We start from the raw sequence: 18,208 nt of genomic DNA, 5'->3' as shown, positions 1-18,208 counted from the left end.
ACTCCAAATAAAAACAGAGATCTAATGAAAGCCAATTTTAACTATTTCCTGAGTCTTTTAACACAATAGTCAAAAACTGAACTTACTCCTAAGCAGAACCCAAGAAAGAAAAGAGAACATCCTGGACATACTCAGAAACAAACTTAACAAAGCTAAAACCTACAGCATCTCATTTTTGAACCAGTGGGGAGCTGCAGCTGTGCCTCGAGGCTGAGGCCAAACCTTCATGCCCATGTCAGCAGCTCAGAGCTCCCTCACACCCCGTGGTCACTGATGCACCCTCCCCCTGAAGCCTTTCCTGCTCCCCAGCCCTGTGGGACAGCTATGTCACGCCTTCATCTGCCTCTGAAAGTTACATAAGCTATTCGCTCTGATGAAATTCCCTGGGGCAAGTGCAGATAGCTGTTCACAGGGCTGAGGAAAATGCTGCATTTATAGTACCTTCTTGGACAGTCTGTTAAATAAAGTTACTTTGACAACATCAAAATATTTTGGGAAATTCACCTTAGTGTCACAGATTTATTTGTGCTTAAAATCAAAAAATACTCACAAGTTCACATTTTTAAGCTTCCTCAAAATGTATTTATTTTTAACACTAGCTTTCCAGTGGTTTTAAACTACTAAATCAATTTGGATTAGATAAGCATTAAACTGATCCAAAATCTGTTTTACCTTCTTTTTGATTTTCAACTAGGTAGGTAACATTACCCACGCAAAACTAGTATGTCTGAGGGTTACTTTCACAAACGAAACATAAAAAAAACTAACTAATCCACTCTAACATAATTCCTTTCATTTTAGAAGCTCCTGTATTTTCCACATATCCTCCACCTGCTTCTCCACACAGCTCTGTGCACAACCTCCCTCCTTAATCCTACAATCTTCTGCTATTTCTGCAATGCACTTTTACAGCACAGCTATTTGAGAGCCTTTTCCTGAAGTATTCTCTCTTTTTTTTTAAAAAAATTCCAAATATAAGCACCTGCACAAAGCCTGGATTCCTTGCTGGGTATTGCTCTGACATGTGAAGTGTGGGAGGAGGACTTTTCCAGACACTGAGTATAAAGTGAGCTATGCTGTGGATGTTGTAAAAGTGTGTCTAGACATCACCAACATGTCAAAACTAGTCTGTCACACACATGCTGTTCTGATGACATCATCCAGGGATGGGGGGCTCCATTTTACCAATAATGAGGCCTGAAGTCTCTTTCTTGTTAAGTCTTTTTCCTTTTAAAGAATGAAGTAAGATTTCACTACAAAATATTACAATATTATGTCTTTATCTTATTATATATTATATAATATATATTATTGATGTATTATCCTTTCACATACCTGAATGCAAGCTCAGTCAAGGTTTGTGCTGCACTTGAAGCCTCTGTCATGTCCTGAGTTACTTATATCACACTGGCCAGATAATTTTTATAACCTGTTATACATAACGCTGCTAGGTTTTTATTCTGGCCTTTCAAAGCTGCCTGTTTTAATCTGGATCCATTCATTAACACACCTTCTAACCCTGATTGTCTGTCTCAATTTTAGAAGACTGTTGGGAGTTGAGTGTTTTTCTATTACTGTGTCAATTTAAAGAATTTTTCTCATTATCATGCCTATGGAGCTGGCCTGGTTACACCCAGGACCTTTGACGACTCCAGACAAAAGGGGTAGGTGGAGCGACTTCTGAAGGGGTCACTCGTGTTCCCGGTGAGCTCGGAGGAGGATTCCCCGTCTGCAGCCACGTGGCCGAAGGCAGGAGAGCCAGACCCTCTGCGATCACCTGCCCTGCATCTGCCCCGTTCCAGCCTCCTGCCTCTGCAGACACAGCGAATCACCCGGACACCAACGGTGAGCGAGGAGCTGCCCGCTCCAGCCGCTCCCACCCGAGACCGGCGCGGCCGCAGACGCCCCCTCCCACCTCCGCTCCTGCCTGCTCTCTGCATCTGCCAGGCTTTGCTGTCTGCAGCACTGGGACCGAGTGCAGAGAGAGCGTGCCTGCAGCTAAAGAAAGGACTGGAACCGAGTTATCTGTTTCTGTTTTGTTGGTAATTTTAACAACTGCTGTTGTTTCTGCTTGTACGGTTAGATATATTAGTAAAAGGGCTGTTATTCCTACCCCCTTATCTCTGCCTCAGAGTCCTTGATTCAAACTATTATAATACTTGGGGGGAGTGAAATTAAAGTCTCTATTTCAAAGGAAAACTTCTGCCTTTATCCGCAGACACCTGTTCTTCAAATCAGGACAAAGACTCACAGTATGCCCTTCAAGCCGTGCCTTTAGGACTTGTGAACAGCTCTACCTACCTGCAGCGTTAAGATCAGCAACTGTTCACATGTTTTTATGATAGGTATTCTTTGATGAACACTTTTAAGTAATTTATGAGACCACGTTTTGAGCAGATTCAAATGTAAGTTTGTGAAAATGTGTCCAAACACACACACAATTACCTGAAAATTACATGAAAATTAAGGATATTAATATCATAACAAAATAAACACAAAACAGTGTCAGGAAAAATAGCAATGGCTGGCATAAGGCCAATAGTATTTTTTCGTAATGCACTAAGGTAGCTTCTACCATTTTTTGCACTCCTGAGGCATCTGAGTGGCTAATGGCAAGTCACAGTGCAGCTTGTGGGAAGAGAATTGAACAAAAAAAGTCCTGCCTCAGTTAGGTGAGTGCTGGCTCTTGAACTTCCTCTCACTCACAATGGTGAGACAAGCCTTCTCAAAGAGCTAATAAACAGAAAAAAAATCAGTAAATAATAGATAGGTTTCATCTCCTAGAGCAAAGCAGGAGCTCTTCCTGCCTGTGTATCTGTATCCCCTAGAGATTCCCACTTCCTACCCCCAGTAATCATAGAAGTCATGTTCATCTGAACAGAAAGTAGAAAAAACAGCAGGTAGGCTGTAATCAGCTACAGTTAATCAACCTGAATTGTAGACACTGAGTATTATGTACTTCAAGCAAGATGGCAATCCATCCACAGAGCTAGGAAGAAAGAGCATAGAAAAATAAAGGTTTGGGAAAAAAACAACAGTAAGACTGTATTTATCTGAGGAAATTATAAGCCCACCTCCACCTACTTTGTCTAAAAGCACCATAGAAAAAAAAGAAAACAATTCTATCATGAACTTGCAAGTCACTTAGACTAAACATTAATTTATAGAGGAGAGGATTATGTCTGAAATCACAAATAAAATACAAATCACTGATTTTTAGAGCATAAACATACTTTGCTCATTTAAGGTTTGTTTTTCATGCTGACTCCTCATTATTAAATGGAAGAACCCACACAGACAGGTGATGTGAGATCTGACCCTTGCAACATTGCAGCATTACAGTGAGGCAGCAAGTCTGGAATGCTCACAGAGGGGCAAACTTACAGCATTAACTAAACCTTACTGAAGATCAAAGAGCTCTTCCAAATTTAAAGATTAGAAATCCTTGTGAGACTTAAAACTCAGAGATAAAAGAGATAAAGGGAATATTTCATGATAGCTGCTTTTCTACCATGTTTTAAAAAAATCTTGCTCTCCACCGACAAGAGGGTGCAACAACAATACCAAACACAAATTTTGGTGAGTGGTTTGACTGATACAGTTCTTAAAATCGACATGTAAAAAAGAAAAAAAAAAATTGTGAGAAAATTTTCATACAGGACAAAATACATGCAGAGACATTGAAATGGCAGCACAGTTTCTGTATGGTTGTCTTGGTTTGAGACAAGTTAAGAGGTTGACAGGTTAGGACAATGGTTGCCTGAATGAAGCTTCTTGGCTGCCTGAATGAAGCTTCCTGAAATCCTGGACCATCATGATGCTTTACCTCAAAGCTGCCAGAACAACCTTGGATATTTACAGTTGATCACCACTTCTGTAGGGAATTGTGTAGTGGAGGTGGCCAGGCTTTAAAGTTTCCCTTTCCATTCCCAGTTTTCTGCAGATCTCACACTGCACAAAGCTTCCCCAACTGTGAGTCACAGGAGGGACACAGCGGCCCTTTCCCCTTCCAACCTCACAAACTCTTCCTTTGCCCACAAAAGAAAGTTCCACTGGTGGGGAAGGTCTGGTTGTGCTTCCCAAGGGTGTCTCCTGTACCTGACCATCCTGGGAGGCAGCGGCAGTAGCCCGTGGTGGGGTGGCACCCGTCTGCGTGGCTGCAGTCACAGCGCTCAGCGCAGTCCAGGCCATAGGTACCGTCCTGTGGCAACAAAAAGCAGAACAACCCACAGATGATGGCAGTCTGGAGGTAGAGGAGATGCAAGTTATGGTCAGCTCAGACTCAAAAAGCAACCACAGATCTCTCCCAAATATCTAGGCTGATGTTAATGCAAAATACTTGTGGTGTTTGGGACATGTCAGCATCCTACACTTTCGTTATTTCATTTAAGAGGGGGAGATAAAGAATGAATTATGCTCTCTTGAAAAATCCCAGACTAAGGCAATTAACTCTCCTTTCTGCATCAGACCCTGAGATCTCTTCTTATGGGTCAAAATGGGTACCACAGAGAGACATAATTTTTAGAAAAATTAATGAAAATCATTAAATTACAAGATACCTTCAGTGTGAGGTTCACTGCACAAATAACATAAGCTATCACTTTCTTTTGATTAGAAACATTTCTCTTTTGATTCAAAACATTTCTCTCTGCACTACAATATATACTCCATCAAAAAGAGATAATCTTTGGCTATGGGACAGTGCACAAAACAAAACTTTTATTTTTACCTATGCAACATTTTTTGAACCAACAAGAGATTAAAGCTACAAGTTGAATTACCCCATTCATGTATTTCTTTTTTTCATGTAAAACATCTGAACATTTGAATTTGCTTTTCCTGCTTATTCCATAGAAGCTGGCACACAGATTTGTGGATAATTTCACACAAAATCAACCAAAGAAACTGAGAAAAGAAAAAGAGCAGATTCTTTACAATCCCCAAACAAGGCAAAATATAACAGTCAACTGATCTCAAATAAAAAGTGTCAGAACCAAATTAAAAAAAAAAAAAAAAAAAAAAAGCATTTTAAAAAGGCCAGTATAATTTATAGTAATACTCCAGGGTTACCCACACCAAAGGCAAAAAAGGGCAAAAAAAAACATGTCAGGTTTAAATCCCTATCATTTACATACAAAGCTAAGAATTGGTGTCAGTTACATTAAAAATCAGACTGAAACCTATATGAAAATTAATCTCCTGTTCTTTGATGTTCACACATACATTCTAACCAAGTGCCACAGGATTTAGCTATTCAACTGCCAGTCTTTCAAGTCTAAAGTACAGCAAAATCTTAAATTACTTCAGTGTAAGGAGCCTTTCACTCATCTCAACAATACATTTTTATACACAGGAAAAGAAAAGATTCAGCATTTCCTTTGCATATAATCAGACTTGGAATGAAAGAAAATACTCATATATGCTGTTGAAATGCAGTATTTTTAGCCTGCTATGTACTTGTACTGAAGTCCAAACTGTAGTTCAAATATTGAACAACAATCTGAGCAGCGATAATAATGTTTTGAAGTTACTGAAACAAATTGAGATCCACTGATTAAAATAAAGTCTCTGCTCAGACATGAAAAAAATTTCAGACAGCTGGAATTATTTGAACTATTTTTTATAAATTATTGTATTTATTATCAATTTCTGTTTATTCCCTTGCTCTGGAATTTTGAAGTAGAACTTGCATTTGAAATAGGTAAATGCTTATGGACATTGTTTGGTGCAGATGGAGAGACGGAAAGGAAGACAATGAGCTTGGGCATGCTGAATTATCTGATACAGAAATGCTTTTAAGCTTTATTTTACTAAGTTTGGGATAGTGATGCCACTGTTCTGCAATGATGCATGTCTTTTTTAAATGAGTTTTGGAAGAGCTAATGCAGCTTGGGAGGTCTCATCATCTTTCAGAATCAGGCACAAAGCTGCTTGAGGAAACAGAAAAATCAGTCTTCTGATGGACATGCATTGTTGGAAACATTGCACGGGTGGTACTGCCATCAGCTTTCCAGAACATATTTAATTTTCTTTGTCACTTTACTCACTACAGGAGTGCTTCATCTTAAAACCAAAAGTTAAACCCCAAAAAATCACTCCTGAGTGTTCCTAGTGCACTTCAGGAGAACCAAACTGAAAACAAGTTGATTTCCAGTTCATGTAGAGATTGTCCAAACCGAAAGAAGCTTAAATGTAAAATGGGAGGGGAATTTACAGGGTGTGTGTTCACTTCAAGTGATTCCTTTGCAGTTATATCAAACCAACAACCTGCTCTGCAGATATATTGCAAAAGTTAGCGATTGACAGGGGAAGGGAAAAGCGTAGAGCAGTATATTTTAAAAATTAGTTTTGTTAGCGTGAAATTTTGTTAAAAATTTTCCAGAAAATTGAAGTCCATCATTGAAAACAGTGGACCCTGGAAAAAGCCCATTTTTAATAAAATATTTATCTTTTTTTTAGTGTATGAAATATAATTGAAACTGAACTGTTACACAATAAAGCAAATGCACTTGGAATTCTACTATTTAAAAACTTCTGAAATTATGTATTTGAATTTATATATTTTATTTCTCCAAAGCTGCAGATTAGAAGGTGGAACACAACTGATAAGTAGCATGCCATTGTCCTCACAATGATCTCTGATTTTCCAAAATCTGTGAGAGAGCAGAAGTCAAAGACCCAGTAGAAAAGCAACCACCTGTCATTGAACTGGGTGGTAAGAGTACTTTCTCACTTTGACTGAGAAGGAAAGAAATTCTTTATGAATAATGTAACACAGATGTAAGAAAAAAAGTAATTAGAATGACATTATTTGATTTGGGGTATATTTTTGCTATTTTTATCTCATTATTTGTAGCTAAAAGTAGATGAACAGTAGCAGTTTGATAACATTTGATGATGAAATGCTAGAAGAATTGTTAGTCCCTGCTCCTGCCTCCACTCTGTGTGCTCTGAGGAGACTCATCCCCATGGAGACAGAGAATGAGAGATGCCCCTCCCTGCCCAATATTTTCCTACAAAAACTCAAAATTCAGTGGAATTATTAAACTACCTGGCAAGGGAGCTCACATTTCTCTCCCCTCCATCCTGGGGCACAGGTACAGGTTCCATCCAGAGCATTACAAGCCCCTCCATTAAGACACTGGCAGGTCAGGTTACAGCCCAGTCCCCATGTGCCACTGGGGCAATTTATGGAGCAATCCACACCATGCCAACCTGCCAAAAAAAAAAAAAAAAAAAGGATGAAAGTCAGAAATTAATCACGTTTTCCCCCATTCCTCTCACAGGATGCTTGCCTCTGCCTGCCATGGGGCATGTCTGAGGCAATACTGAGGTAACATTCACTGCAGGATTTATCAGCAGCTTCAGCTGAGGGCTTGTCCGGTTGGAACAAAGATGTTCAAGGGCACTTTGTAACATCTGTGCACAGCACACATCTGCAGATGGGTGCCAACAAGCAAAAGAGACTGATGGAAGATCTGAAATGGAAATAGGGACACCTTGACATTTCACTAATAAGCTCTAAACTACACTGAGAGTGTTAAGGTGTAGCTTGAAAATAATTAGGAATATTTTCCCTAGGCTCAAGCTGCTGCTTTCATAATGTTCCACCAGCATTCAACTCAGACAGTCCTGTAATATGTTTTAAAAGGTATCTAAAAAAACAAAAAACAAAAAAACAAAACAAAACAAAACAAACCCCAACAAAAACCAAAAAAACCCCCAACAAAAAAAACCCCACAAAAAAACCAAAAAACAAAAACAACAACAACAAAAAAAAAACCAAACAAAAAACCCAAGAGCAAAAAGAGAGAAAACCTAAAAGTATTGCATAAATTGGATTCTCCAGCGAAACAGAAAAGACCTTTTAGATGATTTCTGTACTTCTTTCCAAATACAGAAAGAAATGTGATGAAAAATAGCTCTAAAATGCAGCATTCACCTCTGATCATGCCTGATAGCAATGGTTTGCAGACTGGATAGACTGTGATGTAAATAGATTTTTTAAAATGTGATCATGCATTGGATCCAAAGAGGAACAGTGTGAGGCAGTCAGTCACATATTACTACCACCAGTGACACAGGCCAAGTTTCTAATTTTGTACATTGTTTACAGTAAGTGGAGGGAAAATTCTGCACTGAGACTGATCAATAGGCTGTGCAAAACACATGCACAGAAATCAGGCTGCCTCGTGCTTCATTGATAACTTCAAATTTAGGGGTCACTTCAGGAAAAAATGTATTTTTAGTAATATGGCAGGGAAATTGAGACACTTTCCCTCAACCGTCTTCCCAGGATTTATAATCTTCCTTTGTTTACGTGACAGGTGCTTAGGTTCTGTGTTATTTTACTTTTTGCTGTCTTTTATCACTGTAGTACAATTAAAACTGAATGGGGTATAGGAAGACAGGATTCTGCGCTGCCCAAGGAGCATTTTTCTCTTCACGACCTAGCTGCTTTGCAATATCTACCTAAACAGGGTTAAATCAGCCCCACTATTTCTGGTAAAAGTAGAAGTTCCACATTTGCTGTGCAACTGATAACAGTGTCAGTCCCTGAAAAATTTAGAGGCTATTTGTCCAGCAAACTCTATTTAGATGGTATGTTGGGAAGGTGGGCAGGCCTTGGCACAGGGTGCCCAGAGAAGCTGTGGCTGCCCCCGGATCCCTGGAAATGCTCAAGGTCAGGCTGGACACCGGGGCTTGGAGCAGCCTGGGACAGTAGAAGGTGTCCCTGCCATGCAGGGGGTAGGACAAAATGATCTTTAAGGTCCCTTCCAACCCAAACTGTTACCAAATCCTCCAAAATCCTTAGTATGAATAAACCCCTCTAACACTGTCTTTTCTGTGTCTGCAAGTCAGGCATAAGTTTTTTCCTGGTCAGGGTCTGTGTGTGTGGCTGACAAAATTCTGGCCTCCACACAGATGCAGACACAAAACATTTTCAGCTACTTATACATTTTTAACAAACAAAGAAATTATTATTAATTGGTTCTAAATTACATAATTCTCTTTCATTACATAGCATTCTATCTTCTACTGGTAATTGATTCCTCACTTCTCAGGCTAATTAGTCTGTATTTTTCACTCTCTTTATTATCTTTTCACCAGTGTCCAACATGAGGAGAGGAGAGGAGAGGAGAGGAGAGGAGAGGAGAGGAGAGGAGAGGAGAGGAGAGGAGAGGAGAGGAGAGGAGAGGAGAGGAGAGGAGAGGAGAGGAGAGGAGAGGAGAGGAGAGGAGAGGAGAGGAGAGGAGAGGAGAGGAGAGGAGAGGAGAGGAGAGGAGAGGAGAGGAGAGGAGAGGAGAGGAGAGGAGAGGAGAGGAGAGGAGAGGAGAGGAGAGGAGAGGAGAGGAGAGGAGAGGAGAGGATTTTCTTCCCTGAGAACATGTTTTCCTTGTTTTTACCTCCCAGAGCAGCAGAAGCATCAAGCCTCTTCTTCTCATTAAGTTTCCTCTTCTCTACTTCAAAATTCCAATTTCATTTTGAGGTTACAGACAAATAAAATCCAACTGAGGAGATACTTACCTGCTTTGCAGGCACAAGAGCCATCCACAGATGAACAGGCCCCATTTTTGCAGCTGCACATGGAGGAGCAATTCACTCCATATGTTCCAGGGAGACAAGGGATACCACAAGATGCACCCTGAATTATAAAAAAAAGTAAGAGTCTAAAAACCATCTCAGGAGGCTCACATAATACAACTGACTCAAGTAATACAAAAGCCAGGCAAAATACAGCCCATGCATTTCCTAGGCTGTCACTAAATTGTCTTTGATTTAGAGGAGAGGGACACCTTCATGCTTTCAAAGTATTTTTAAGTCTTTTTAAGTAGGTATTAATTTTCTGCGATTTGCTGTGAGAGCTCAGGTCACATAGCACCTGGTTAGATCAATGGACAGTAATAAAGAAGCTCTTTATGAAACTAAAACACAGTAAGAAAGCAGTTTAATGGCAAATTATGTGGGTATGTAAAATATTTTTAAGCGCTAATTTGGCTGATGTTTTCAGTTACTACTTTTGCAAGAACACTCGTACTGTAAAATGTTAGATTAGCATCCAAGGCACATGTAACAGCAAATGTGTGTAAAAGTTGCAGAATAATCTGTCCCGAAGTTTAAAAAGAAATGCTTTTGGCTGGAGTTTCTGTGGATGGAGCATGAGGAGCTCATGACTGAAAGACATCATTCCTCCCTTTACTTACACCTTAACAACACGCCCTCATTTTTACCAACATCTTATAAAGCAAATAACCTCTCCTTGTAAAAATGCCTTCATTTCAACACTGAGAACCCATGAGAAATGTTGAGTTTCATCGTGGTTCTACAGCACAAGCAGTGCTACCCAAACACCCTCACTTCTCTTTTACCGTGGTACAGAAAGGACAACGTGGCACCCTGAGGCATTTGTTGCACAACTGTGGCTGAAAACTGTGAAACTGTGAAAGTGAGACCTCTTTTACCTTAAATCCAGGGGCACAGGTGCACTTCCCAGTGACGCTGTCGCAGTCAGCCCCGTTCTGGCAGCTGCAGATCTGCTGACACGACTCCCCGTAGAAGCCCGGGGAACACGTCTCGTTGCAGTACAGCCCAGACCAGCCTGGCTTGCAGGAGCATTCCCCAGACATGGGGTGACAGCTGCCATGGGAGGGGAATGAAAGATTAACTTGGTAATTCAGGACTAAATGTGGCATAAATACTATTTTCTTTCCACAGGACAAAAAAAAAAAACCAAAACAACCTGTTGTAGATGGGTTGCGCAAAGGGCCTTGCGTGAGATGATTTTACGTCCCAGAACACAATTTGGTGTGTTTTATATAAAAATATGTGCAAATTAAGATAGGAAATGTAACATTACACAACATATAGGCATTTTAGAAATAAATGAAGAGGTATCATTTTTCTGTCTCTATTTGAACTGCAACCTTGTTGAAACACCGTTTTTTACCATAAGACAGATATCCACAGATACAAATATTAAGAGGATGAACCATTAAATACCCCAACATTTCTTGTTACATTCCCACTCTAACAGGATCATTTTTGTAACCCTGCAGAAGCTCAGCAGCATATTGTCTGAGAAACACAGTCAAGAAAAATAGCATGGCATCCAATACAGAATAACAACACAACACCCTATCAGCAAATCAAGAACATTCCTTTAATTGAATTAGCTTGAAGAAGGACAACTGGAATCTTTCAGGGAATGGTACAAAATCATCAGCACGAGGCAGGAGCCAGCTACGGGATGAAAGCAGTGACCTTTGGGGGAGTATCTCCCCTCTCTGCTGGCCATACCTGGTGGCAGAGCAGCTGCCTTTATACCTGGAACAGCAGTTTCATTGAAGGGCCACGCAGGCAGCTGCTGCCTTGTAACAAATGGACATCATCAGCTGTGCAAAGACATATAGGCTGTGAGAGGAGACACAATGGAGTGCTCTGTAAGCACTCTGGCAGACAAAGCATTTGCTTAATTCTCACCAAAGGAAAGCCTTAGTATCCAAATCCAACATATTTACAATGGGAAGACTGTTTGGAGATACTTGCCTCCCAATGATTGAAGTGAAGCTCCTTTAAGAATGCTGGAAGGGCAAAAAAAGAAAAAAACAAACAAACAAACAAACAAAAAAAAACCCTTCCTCCACACAATTAAGTGACCCATGACAAGAGCCTGGTTTTGCAAGCCTTGTTGACTTTGTGTGTGAGGGTGTATTGGAAACCGAGTATTTTTCTGACCATTTGAAAGTCTGAAAAAATACTGGCTGCACTTTTAGGTGCTGTAACATTACAACAGCAATCTTTGAAATAGCTGCAGTGTTACATGGGAACACAACATTAGTTGCAACTGCTCTTGGACTTGAGGGCTGCTCTTGTCCAAGTAAGAGTTTAAAATTGCTGAAAACAACCACTGCTAATCAGGGAAGGAATGGATTGTGAAGGTTGGAACATCACTACATATTCTGCTTTCTGCATTTTTAATGCACATGCTATGGAACCATAAGAACTCGTGGGTCTTCAAGACATTAACCTCTGACAGTGCTGACATAAAGTGAGAGGAAAGGCCTTGTCAAGCAGAAATGGTTCAAAACTTATGGTGTTCATACTGAACAGCCCTGATTATTTGTTAGTTATGTGCATACTGCCATGAAACAAGATGAAATGAAACTATTCTCACATAAAACATGCAAAATTATGAAGACACATGATGCAGCAAGAGAATCAGGTTTGTCTCCTGCCCTAAATTCCTAAAGGACCCTAAGTTCTCATCAGTGGAAGAATACAGAGCAGGGACAATTAAAAAATTCAATGCATAACCAAATATTTGTTAGGATAAGAATCAGAATATATTCATAACATAAATTCAGTATCACTGGCACTTTAAGACATAAAATCACAGTGTTAACAGAATCCCACAAACTCCTGACTGGAAGCATGGTTTGTTGTTGGAGTTGGTTTGTTTGTTTGTTTGTTTTTTTGCCCCTTCCAGGAGAGGGGGAGCCACATGCATGAAGAAGCACTATTTATGAGGCAGAGGCATTGATACTCTGCACCCCCCAGTGAGTGTCACTGAGGCGTCCTTGCCCATGTATTGATTGACACCAAAATTTGTATTCCATGATTTATAATTAGATGTAGAAAGCCAAAGCACTTCTGGATGTTTTTGATACGTTCTCAGCAGTTATCTTAATTGGCAATAATGTTTAAATATTAAGGTAGGGAAATAAAGAGATGCTGAGAGATACTGACAGTATATCCTCTTTTATTCCTGGTTGCATGTTCAAATTTACTGGAAATTTAACCCCCACTATGTGCAGAGACAAAAAAAATTATTTGTGGGTAGTTCATATTATATACTTGAAGGACTTAGGTTAAAAGAATGATTTTTATATGCTTAATTTATGTGTTTTGCTTTTAAAATATCAAGCCAAATTGTGTAGCACCCTAAAAATAAACAAAAATATGAATAAACACAAAATTTCCATGTAAAGCTTTTGCACCTGTACATACAGGCCCCTTAGAAAAATGGAAAATTAAAAGCCCCTAATCTTTTCTTTAAAAACAGAGCTAAACTACATGAAGCAAACATGAATTTCACCAATAAAACTGCAATCAATCCTACATAGGTATCTCAGAAAGGGCATGAGACAAGTAAAAAACCCCACTAGTGCTCATGTTATGAATAAATCTTAATTGCAGGCTGAACTGCACTAAGGGTGTTGGTACAAGAAGGTTCTTTACCTGTTGCTGTCCTCTGGGCCACTCAGATTAAAATCTCTCAGTATAGCTATTTTTATGCTATACAAAGCATTTAATAAAGGCTGCTGGTACAACCAAGAGCAAGGAAAGGCTTTCCTTTCAGCTCCACAAGCTGCCATCAACCAACAGTGGCAGCAAAATTCCTACAGCTTAGCCTACCCCAAATGCAAATAATGAATTATTGTCAGAGCTGTTTTGATGCCATTTTTGTCAATCATAAAACAGTAATAAAAAAACATAAAATGTGCAGTTTTCAACCATGTATGTGGAGAAGTAGGTGAAGAAAATTACTAAAAACATAGTTGTATTCTGGAATTTATGTATGCTTTCTTCAGAGCAGTGGTTTTTGGTGCTAAGCATTTGTTTCTTAAATTAACCTTTAGTTCATTTCTGTATTGATTAATACCAATAATCTAGAGATCTAAGTCTACCAATAGCTTCTCTTAGAGGATATCTAAACCAGTGATCACACCCAGATGAAAAAAGCTTTTATGGTATCAAGGGCCCCCAAAACAGAATGCCAGACTCACAGACACACAAAGTTTATTCGCAGAAGAAATTCCACCCCCTTTTTTTTTTGTGTCCTGGGATTACTTTGCTGCTAAATGGATTAGTGCTAGGAAGATCCTCAGGCTACAGCCAGGCCAAGCAGTGCTTGTGGCAGGCAAGAGAGGGTTGAGGGTATTCCCTGACACGATTAAAAAGTTGCCTCTTGGCTGTCTGACATCAAGAGGTGAGGACAACCAGACACAACCGGCTTCTAAGAAGGTTCTCAAAAGCCTCAAGTGCCCATAGGAGTTTTGTCTTCTACATCATTACCCTGATTCCTGCTATTTGTGGTGCTGGTCACTTCCTCACCCAAGAGGAAGGAACTTATATATATATGTAAAATGCACTTGTGAAGCAATGAAAATATTTGTTTTTCTCACATCATGATGCTCTGGCAAATATGCTCCAGCACCTTCAGGGCTGTTAAGTGCCTTTGGATTTGTCATTTGTGGGGGAGCAATGTCCAAAAAAAAGACCAGCCAAATGCTGTTGTTTACTTGTGAACATTTGTAATCTGATTTGACCACAAGCTGTCTCTTCCAGTGGTATAAATGAGGGAACAGCTGTGTGGAACATGAATCAGAAGTAATCCCTGTAATATTAGAAATAGTATACAGTGCAATGCATTCCTGCCAAACCAGGCTACTGCACCAGTCTGCAGACAGATTTTCAGGGAAGTAGCTAACTGTAATTCATAACATAGTAGTATTTGGTGTGCTATCCTAATTTGAGAGCTGGAGGACCCTGCATTATTGTGCCATTTATTCCGGAACACATTGCCCAAATAACAAATTGCTTGATTTTACATCAGAACAACTGTGCATTTTTCTGTAGGTATTTAAGGGAAATGGGATGAGCAGAAGCACAAGTACACAATTGTAAAAGTATATGACTGGAAGGGGAAAATGATTCAGTTTGTTGTCACAGAGCTTCGTCAACAAAAGGTGTATTGGACAATTGTGACAAACCACAAAATAATTTTTCACAGAGAATTAACAGAGTAGGTACTTCCATGCGTGGATTTAACATCACTGCTAAATTCTGACTAAAGGTTTTTATTTTGTATATGAGAAAAAGTGCATCTTATATTAATGTACAGCAACATTCTATGTGATACTCAGCAGTTCCTGTAAATTCCCCTCACAGCTACTTTCAACAGCAAAATCTTAGATTGTGCTCACAAAACTTCTCCAAGGTACTGTTATCTGTACTGCAATTAAGTGTAAGTGATTGCACAATGATCACAGTATCTAATCAGAAGAACTGTTTAGTAACAAGAGAAAGCTGTCCACAATTGTTCAATAAATACACTGGCTTGCCTCAACTGACATCTGACATCCCTCCCTCACAGCTGCAACTCTGTTTCCAAATAACTAGTGTTTATATTTTCATAACAATATGCTCAAAGGCTGTCAAAATCCACAAAAACAAAAAATAGGGCTCACCCTTTCCTGAATAAGGAGAGATGTGTAAAAGCTAAGCTAATAGAGAAACTATTTTCATTTCATTTCCAGAGATTGGATTTTACCCTCTCAAAGAAGCACTTAAATGACAAAAAATGTACTTTTCAAACCCAGATTTACAATAGGTAAGGATTTTGAAATTTTGTACTAAAATAGTTACCGACAGCAATTCTTATAAACAGAGATAGACTGAGGGAGAGAAACATCCAAGCTTCACATGTACAACTCAGAAGACTTTACATATCCATTGATTTTAATTCAGTTATTTTTCACCTGCAGTAAACCGGAGTATTGTGGGAGACAGCCCATGTGCACTGACTTTATGCAGTGAACAATATAATGATTTTTTCAGGTGGCAAACATACATAACAGGTCACGCTTTGTCTTAATATTTATTTCATGGGTAAGAGACCAAACACAGCAGTAAATATTATAATCAAATATGCTTGTAAGTAAAAATTCAAAGCATCTTTTGGGTTGGTGTTTCCTTTCTCATTGTGGTCAGGGAATACCAAATACTTATGAGTCTTCAGCTACTTCAGTTTGCATGGAAGTATTCAAACAACGTGGAAATACCTGAACCTTTTCAGGTTATATTTGGATTTCTGCATTCTGTTTAGGAAAAACAAAGCAGGGTAGAGGGTGCAAAGCCTACCTCCAGGTGTTGGGCATGTGGCAGGGACACTTTTTATCACACTTGAGGCCATAAATTCCCTCGGGGCAGAGCCTGGTTTCACAGTGCAGGCCGGTGTACCCTGGCTCACAGAGGCAGGCACCACTGATGTGGTAGCACTTCCCACCATTCACACACTGGCAGGTCTCTGCACAATGCAGCCCGTAGCTCCCCACTGGGCACTCATCCTGGCACCTGTAAGGTAAAAAGCCAACCAAACAAACAAACAAACCAATAAGCAAACAAAATTATATATTTTCCATGAATGACAGCTTCTGGAAGTTTCAAGGAAATGTGGTTTATGAAGAATGTCTTCTACTGGTCAAAAACACCACTTAAATAAGAGCAAAAATCTGTGTAAGTTGGAAAAACCTTCAGGAGATCATTCTTTTGATCTGATTTTCCTGACAGATGAAAATGAAAATCAGTAAAGATTTGAGTTTAACCCACATGGAGAAGTAGTGATGATTTTTATTGCTGCTGAAGCAAAACATATCTTAAAAAAGAGACTTCTTCACCAAACCTGTCCTCTCTCATTCAAAGTTTTGAGAAGATAGGCAGTTTAGGCAACAGATTTATTTCCTTAATTTTTTTATAGATGGAACACATTGTTTAACCTGAAGATCATTCTGTATCTTTACCCTGACTACTAGAAAATAAAATTTCAGTACCCTGCTTCTCAAATTTGCAGCTCATCAACTAGTGATTTTCTGGATAGCAATTTCATTTAGCTACGAGTTATGAATTTGTCTTTCCTGTGTTCTGTTAAATTCTGAATGCCACCCAAGTTATAGATTGCAAAAAAACATACTACTTGACAATAATACACATTATAAATGGTTTTGTTTATATTTTTTCTTTTTCTGTTTTTCTCATATATTTGGCTTTTTTGTTTTGGTAAGGCACTGCGAAATGTAACAGTCAGAGCTCTCTGACTTAAGTAAAATAGGTAGGCATGTTCGTTTCATGCTTTTGCAGTATTTTACTCCATCCATTGCTGACATCCAGAAGTTTCAAGGTATAAAATCTTCTTTTTCCTGAGGCGTAGCATAGTAATAGAGCTAATAGCATAACAGTAGAGCTAATTACCCTGTATCAGTGTTTCCTGATGAAGTTATACAAATAAAGCTGTGAAAGAATTCTCTTCAAATGGCAACCAGGATTCCCAGCCAAGCTAGACAAAATTTAACTTTGATTTTTTTTATTTTAGTTTTTAAATTTTACTTGCAAAACCATCTCTTTGGAGGTGGTGTGCATGGGCTACCTCAGACAGTGCCTACACAGTTCTCTGAAATTAATTAAGGACCAGGTCTACAACCTTGCCATTGAGTCCTTCCTACCCTTGGAACAATCTCTAAAAATGAAATAATTGAAAATACAGCCCCTTTTGCAGGATAAGAGGGAGGCTCAGATTTGCAAAAATGATTAAAAAACTGCAAACTGTAAGGCATTTCAGATGAAAGTCAGATTTAAATTTTACAATATGAAAAATTTAATTACTTTTAGAAACACCAGTGCAGAGCAGTGTCTGTACACAGTGTGTAGTGTGTGGTTACTCCTCTGATTTTCCCTGGATTTCCTGTCTATGTCTGCCTAAATGCATCTACCACCTTCTGCACTCTTTCTTCACAGATACAAATATAATTTTGGAATGCAAATATCTCAGGACTAATCATTTCTCTTCTTCTTGAGGTCTTTTTCCACATTATGCCTAGCAGAGCACTTCCCATGTCCTGTGAAAACTGGTGTGGGGAGTGCATATGGTTACAATACCCACAGCTGCTGGCAGAGAACCCCTGGATTGACCCAGTGATCAGGCTGCTGCTGATTCCTGCAAATAAGTTGTGTGCTGCTTAAAATACATGCAGGAAAACGTTCCTTCATCACTTTCCACTGCCTTCAAAAGTGATGTCTCACTCTTTATCCTTCCAATCTGCCAAAGCTGACTTACAGCCACTGGGAAATGAAATGTTTCATTTCATTTGAGAGGAGCATTTTCAGGAGACAACTTTCCAGCCTGCAGCCTTTGAAGAGGGATTGAACGAGCCTCCCCCGCTGCTGAGAGTGCCAGAAACCTGCACAAACTCACAAGCCTCCCTTCTCACCCCTTCACTCCAGCCAAGGCTGAACTATTCTGCAAGACACTCCAAGAGAGGGAGACTCACAAGAAGTGGTAGAGCACAGCAGGAAAACAGTGAAACCTAGCAGTTCCTTCAAGGAAGTGTTCTTTGACATGGACTTCCAACTTGCAATCTGGCATCAGCTG

At 39.5% G+C, this 18,208-nt stretch overlaps 1 protein-coding gene across 1 annotated transcript in view; it reads right to left on the bottom strand.

The window, feature by feature from the left end:
• Positions 1-18,208, bottom strand: part of MEGF10 (multiple EGF like domains 10) — an 86,238-nt gene that overhangs the window by 26,416 nt on the left and 41,614 nt on the right. The window contains exons 9-13 of the mRNA XM_056514393.1: positions 15,925-16,137; positions 10,464-10,638; positions 9,529-9,646; positions 7,052-7,215; positions 4,099-4,201 (exon numbers count right to left, since the gene is read on the bottom strand). Of these exons, the coding sequence (XP_056370368.1) occupies positions 4,099-4,201; positions 7,052-7,215; positions 9,529-9,646; positions 10,464-10,638; positions 15,925-16,137 (773 nt within the window). The remainder of the gene's footprint in view (positions 1-4,098; positions 4,202-7,051; positions 7,216-9,528; positions 9,647-10,463; positions 10,639-15,924; positions 16,138-18,208) is intronic.

This window comes from Oenanthe melanoleuca, chromosome Z, assembly GCF_029582105.1.
Source record: "Oenanthe melanoleuca isolate GR-GAL-2019-014 chromosome Z, OMel1.0, whole genome shotgun sequence".
Classification (NCBI taxonomy): Eukaryota; Metazoa; Chordata; class Aves; order Passeriformes; family Muscicapidae; genus Oenanthe; species Oenanthe melanoleuca.
The sequence above is the reverse complement of the archived record's forward strand: the minus strand, read 5'-3'. Positions and strand labels throughout refer to the sequence as shown.